A 6,151-nucleotide genomic window follows, 5' to 3' on the forward strand; every position below is an offset into this window, starting at 1 on the left:
AAGTGACAATTTTGATGTCAATTATCACCATTTTACTAATTTAACTTTATGAGTAAAATATTAATAGGTCAAAAAGATTCACACAATTAGATTTTATTTATATTTATTTAATTTTTTAAATATTAAATTAAATATTCTTATGCTTACAAATTCAATGATTAAATATTTTTGTAATTACAAATTTGATGATAAAAGCAAAGTACATAGCGAATACAAAGAATATTCTTTTTTCATATATTAGAAAAAATAAAATTACAATGTATATGAACTATTAGAAAAAAGAACACATATTTTTAACTATTTTTTTCACTATTAAAAAAAAACTACAATATATACAATCATAATCCATTTGTACATTCATTCCCAGCAACCTCACATTTCACTTTTTAATCATTTCTTAAAATCTTTAAAAACTTTTAAACGGACAAACAATATTCACATTAAGAGATTCAAAAAAAAAATAAAATAAATGGAAAACATACACATACTTTCTTCAAATAGATAATTACACAAATATTGCGGAGGCAGAGTTTATAGTTTCAACACAGCGTACATAGGCCTCAGTTACTACGTAAGACAGCTAAGACGAAAACGAGAGAGGTACATCCTGGGCGATAAAAACACAAGCAAAAAGGAACATAAAACTTATTTTTCCCAAACAAACTAAAACCAAAACAAGATGGGTACGTAGTCGGCGTTAATAACACACACAAATAAACACAAAACATATTTTTTCCCATGGACAAGATAAGCGGCGCGTCCCCAACGCCAAAAGCTCATTTCACGACGGTCGCGATGGCTGCATTGTCCACGTAGTTAGACTTGATACAGCTATTTGCTGAGTAGGACAGCTGAGATGGCGGCTGCAGCCACGTGTTCACAACAAACCTCTGTTTCTTGCATGAGCTGGTGGGCCCAGTGGAGGTGACGTCGACATAGTTACAGTACCACCCTGCAAACAGTCCCGTTCCGTCGGAGATGAGATCCATCTTGCAGATGGAGCCCTTGAGGCAAGGCCCCCTCCCGCTGAAAATGTCCACTCTCCCCATCTCGAAGTAGTCGTAGTTGTGCCCCATGAGACCGCCCCATGTGACCAGGTTGCTTATCTTGAACTTCCCTCCCGCCGCATTGCCCAGAACAAGGCTTATGTTGGAGTCGGTCCCCGCCTTGAAAATGTCCCCTGTGCGTACGTATACGCTGTAAACACACGTTTGCGCCTGCACAATATTCAAACCGAATGAAAAAAACAAACCTTTGAAACCTTAGAAATCTAGAAATAAATTATTGGAGTTGAACTAACTAAGAGAACTATATTAACAGTGGAAAAATTAATGAGGAAAACATGGAGTTTTGAGTTGAGCTACATTATCATTATCAAGAGAGGCCTCATGTGCTGCTGCAATGGTGATCAGTACTGCAAGAAACAATAGAAAGAGAAGAGCTGAGGATTTCGGGGCCATTGTGAATATCACTGCGAGATATATGACTGTGAGTGTGCATAAAACATGCTCAGCTAGGGGGAATTTATAGGGGCTGATATGGGCTAACCGAAGGTTGTATCAGGGTTAGATCTCACCGGAGCAGAGTTTATCAGGGCTGAAGTGTATGATGAGAGTAACATTTTTATAATGGAAACGTGATGCATGTGTATGGAACAGTACAATCATGAAATTTTTACTTTCAGGTGGAGGTTGACAGGTGTTTCCTGTTGCTTGGTGAGTTTTCAGGCCAGGCTTATCCAGATTGTACCGGTCAAGTTTGGTCACATCAAGTTCGGCTCGTACATTTCTGCAATTGATGCATTCACATTATGAAAAACACAGCTTCCTCTTTCAATGGTTCAAATTTAAGGCTAGTAATGTTTATTATGAATCAATGGAAATGAATAGATTAAATGCTTTTAGTGATGAATCAGCAGAGACAAAAATTAAAATGCTTTCAGCCACGTTTCAAAGGTTGGATTGCCTTTGGAACCCAATTTTTTTAATGAAATTCGGAAGTCTTGAAAAGGACAACACCCAATGACACAGCTTCTTTTTTAAAGCAAGATGAGCAAGAAAAACATTCCCCATGGTTTTTAATGTTGACACTGTTGTTGATTTTGATATTAAGAAATGAGACCTGTGTAATGGTCGTCCCATTCTCGAGAGAGCTTACCATCAACACCAATCAAGAAGAAACAAGCAGCAACTTCTTTCACTGATTTGGTAGAGAGTGAATGGCTTAGTCTACTCCAATCGATACAAATTGACGATACTCAACAATTCGTGATTCTTATCTCATATTGATTGACATGATCAAATTTTGGCTGTGACATCTTTATACTCTTTATTAATATATTTAGAATTATAATTGATGTAGATGGATTGCTTATTCATTTATTCTAAGATTGTCTCCCCATACAATTAAATCATTACGAAAGCATTGCAATTTTATTAACTATGAAATTTTTTGTTTATACACATGTTAATGTAGATTAGCTTAGAATTCTCTACTTATTCACATTTATTGTATTATCTTTTTTAACCACCATCACCTTACGAACTATATTAAATGGATGTCTACAATCACTATCTATATAGATCTTTCAATCTCAGTTCCTATAAATAAAATTCAAATCCTTTTAAATTGTACTTTGTAATTAGATGCATTGTTGTTCTTCTATACCATAGACAACCCTTTTAATATTCATGTTATTATAGTGACTACCACTAACTTCTAGCCTCCCTCAAAATGTTGAAATATGATGCATAAATGAAATTTTTTTGTTCTTCCGAAACAACACTTGGATCCCTCCTAATTTCTTTTCTATCTATTGTTGAATGCATAAATGAAATTGTTCTTGTCAATATTAACTATGTTTATCCATTTTAATAGAAACTAAAGTTGATAAACTCTTAAACTTTAACTAAATAAATTTTAATGATAAAGCTTTTATATCTCTCCATGTCAACTTGCACATGTCCAAGACTCACACTACAATTATGCCATCAAAAAATGAACTCTTTATAACCCTTGTTATTGAAATGCTAGAAAAATATTTATACTTACCTACTATATTTCAAAATACTCTAATAATTTATAATCCTTGTAAAGATTGAGTTGGGCTAGTGGTGGAGAATTTGTGTTCCTGAAAGAGAGGCCCCAAGTTGAAAGCTCATAGTACTCCTCTTTCGTAGCATAATTAGGTGACTTCCATAAGGACTCTTAGGCAGTCCTTTATTTCTATCACCATATGTAGGCTAAAAAAATAGATAGTTTGTATTATGAACTATAAAAACTTCCTTCTTTTCCTTCCTCAAAAGAATGCAAGATATATTTAAAGTAGTAAATTTTATGCAAATCAATACCCATCAAACTTATAATAGATGGCTAAGGATTCCCATAGATTTTTACTAACCAATTCATCAAAAAACTCCTTAAAATGATTTCCATGTTGTATAAGAGGTGTTTTGATGAAGACAAATTCTAATGTGCACTTCATCCTCACTAATTTATATCCCACACAAATTAAGTTTGACAAGATGGATTCCAATATCTCTCAATTGCTATGATGAAATAATCATATCCTTGTAAAAACAAGACCTTCTTTGCAACTGAAACATCAAACAATAATGCTTGATTCCTAGAGTAAAAGTGTTAAATAGTCAAAGTTGACTTACTTTTTTTAATCAATAAAGGAAAAGTAGGGATTCAAACTAATTATATTACCTTTTTCCTCTATATACCTAAAAATATCTATAAAATTTATAGATTTTCCTCTACATACCTAAAAATAGTTATAAAATTTATGGTCTTGGAAAGAAAAATCACCCAATTGCATGGCTTCTTGTTTAAATACCAATGATAAAAGAAAGGGTTTTTACACAGTATGGAATTTAGGAAAAGCTGATAATTTAAACACTTTTGGCTTATATCCATGTAATATTCATCTCTCTCTCTCTCTCTCTCTCTCTCTCTCTCTCTCTCTCTCTCTCTCTCTCAAGAGGACAAATCATATCCTCAAATAAAGTAGAAAGAAGAAACCACCACTTTCATTGACTTGACAAAGGGATTATTTTATATTCCTTCAAGTAGACTTTGTTAGATTTCTACAAATACTAAACAATTCATGATAGTTGTTTCATATAGATCAAGACACAACATCAATATAAGTTTTCTTAGACTCCTAACATATCTTAGCATTGTAGAAACTTTATCTTGTCCACAAGATTAGTAAATACATCATTCTTGTTGACATTTGTGCTATAATATATCAACATTTTAGTGATTGATTCTTTTCTCTTTCAAAATGATGTTGCATGTCAATAAATATTGATTTGGTATGAAAATCATTTTTTTTCTATTTATATTCAAACTTGATTCACACTTAATTGAACTAAAAATTGACGGGGATGCATTTTTTTGAGAATTTGAGAGGTTTTAAGGGAGAGGATCTTGTGTAAAGTACACAAATGAATGTAGGAATAACAATGTGAGATGTCATGCCATAATGAGGAGTATATACATGTAGCAGATTAAATAGACCACCCTAGACATATCATTGCATTTCAATTTTGTGGGCGCAATGATAAAGCAATGTAATATTAGCTACATGAAGGTCAATGTTTTTAATTAGAGGGTCAAATTTCTAGAAGAGGTTGCGTGGAGTGTTCAAGATAGATAAGCTCCACTTCTAACATGTTGTCTAGACCTCATCCTTGGCGAGAAATTTATGAAGAAAAAACATAGATATTGTTCCAACATTAACATAACTTCTTCATTTTAACACGTTCTTTAGAGTAGGGCTCTTAAGAGTAGGAAATCATGAGCAATGAAGAAGTGTGTAAGGATCAAGTGATGTGGTGGCTTAGTAATCATTTAGGTGATCAGAAAGAAACTAGGGGTATGGATTCATGCCTATCATGACAAATGGAGGTTCTTTGAAATGATGCCACTTTTAGTTCAATCCTTTTTTTTAACATGCATAGTAATTGAGAGAAGTGTAGAGTTGAGGTCAAATTGGTAGGCACTTGCTAGAGGATTTTCTCCAAGTACAAGAACTAGAGCATGGAAAGTTACAAATAATGGAATCAGATAGGGCTTTTGGCAAGAAGGTAAAATTTGGATAGGAGGACTATTTGTTTACTACCTGCACACATGAGGAAAACTAGAACCCTGACTAGGCTAAAGTTGATTGACAATGACTTTCCTTTTTTGTCTTATTTCTCTTGGGTACTTGGAGGAGTGATTGTTGGCTTTGGTCTCTTTGTCATAGTCAAGTTGGCCCTGGTAAGAAAAATGAATTCCTTCAATTGTTGAGTTGAATTTAAATAATTTATGGGTATTTTGTAAAATTAGATCCATATTTTCTTTGTACAAATGATATTTAAATGGAGGTTTGTCATAGAGTAGACTATAATTTTGGGTTATTGGTGTTTCTATTTAGTACCATTACTTTCAAAAGAGTAAAGAACACTTTTAAATGACATTATGTACTTGAAATATATAAATATTTTTTAGTGATTAATAAAAATATACATAACCATGATAAAAAAGAATACTGATATGAAAATAAAATTGGACAAAATCACCAAGAAAATGAAAATACATCTAACTATTGCAATCTTACAAACTTTTGATATTTAACTTTTTAATAAATTTAATTACAAGTTTTTGAATATCAAAACTATATAAAAGGAATAATAATTTATGTTTTAGCATTATTAAAATTGGCTGTATTTTTAAAAATAGTTGCATTTCTTGAATGGACATCTATCTTGTTTCTATTTTTATTTTAACTAAATTTTAATAAAATATAAAATATACATTATTTTTTTATCAGTAAGAGGCCAAAATCAAGATTAATTATTACACATTGTAATTAATTATTATTTATTAAGTTTGCATAAACTTGAACCTAATACCTCCTAGATATGAGGCTCACAATTTACCATTGTGTTATAAGCTCTTACACACAAAATATATCATTATTAAGTATAAGCATAGTTGTAAAAGAGCTCTAAAAGAGCCAGAGTCTCTTCCTTTTGAAAAGAAGAGTCTTGGTTGATTTTTATTTCTCTAGATAAAGCGCATTGATTAAATGCGAAAGATACATCCTTGTGCAATTTAGTAATGAAAAAGCTATTTTGAGAGTAACACATAAAACCTT

The 6,151-nt window shown here is 32.1% G+C and overlaps 1 protein-coding gene across 1 annotated transcript; it reads right to left on the reverse strand.

The window, feature by feature from the left end:
- Positions 1 to 466: 466 nt before the first annotated feature.
- On the reverse strand, positions 467 to 1,496 carry LOC149551237 (PLAT domain-containing protein 3-like). The gene is made up of 2 exons (XM_089786796.1): positions 1,365 to 1,496; positions 467 to 1,217 (listed from the first exon to the last, which is right to left on the reverse strand). Exons 1-2 carry the CDS (start codon positions 1,458 to 1,460, stop codon positions 777 to 779), a joined length of 537 nt encoding a protein of 178 aa, XP_089642922.1. The 5' UTR covers positions 1,461 to 1,496; the 3' UTR covers positions 467 to 776.
- Between the last annotated feature and the right edge of the window lie 4,655 nt (positions 1,497 to 6,151).

The sequence above is a fragment of the Cupressus sempervirens genome, chromosome 6 (genome assembly GCF_028749045.1).
Source record: "Cupressus sempervirens isolate cs-2001-9-10 chromosome 6, ASM2874904v1, whole genome shotgun sequence".
Classification (NCBI taxonomy): domain Eukaryota; kingdom Viridiplantae; phylum Streptophyta; class Pinopsida; order Cupressales; family Cupressaceae; genus Cupressus; species Cupressus sempervirens.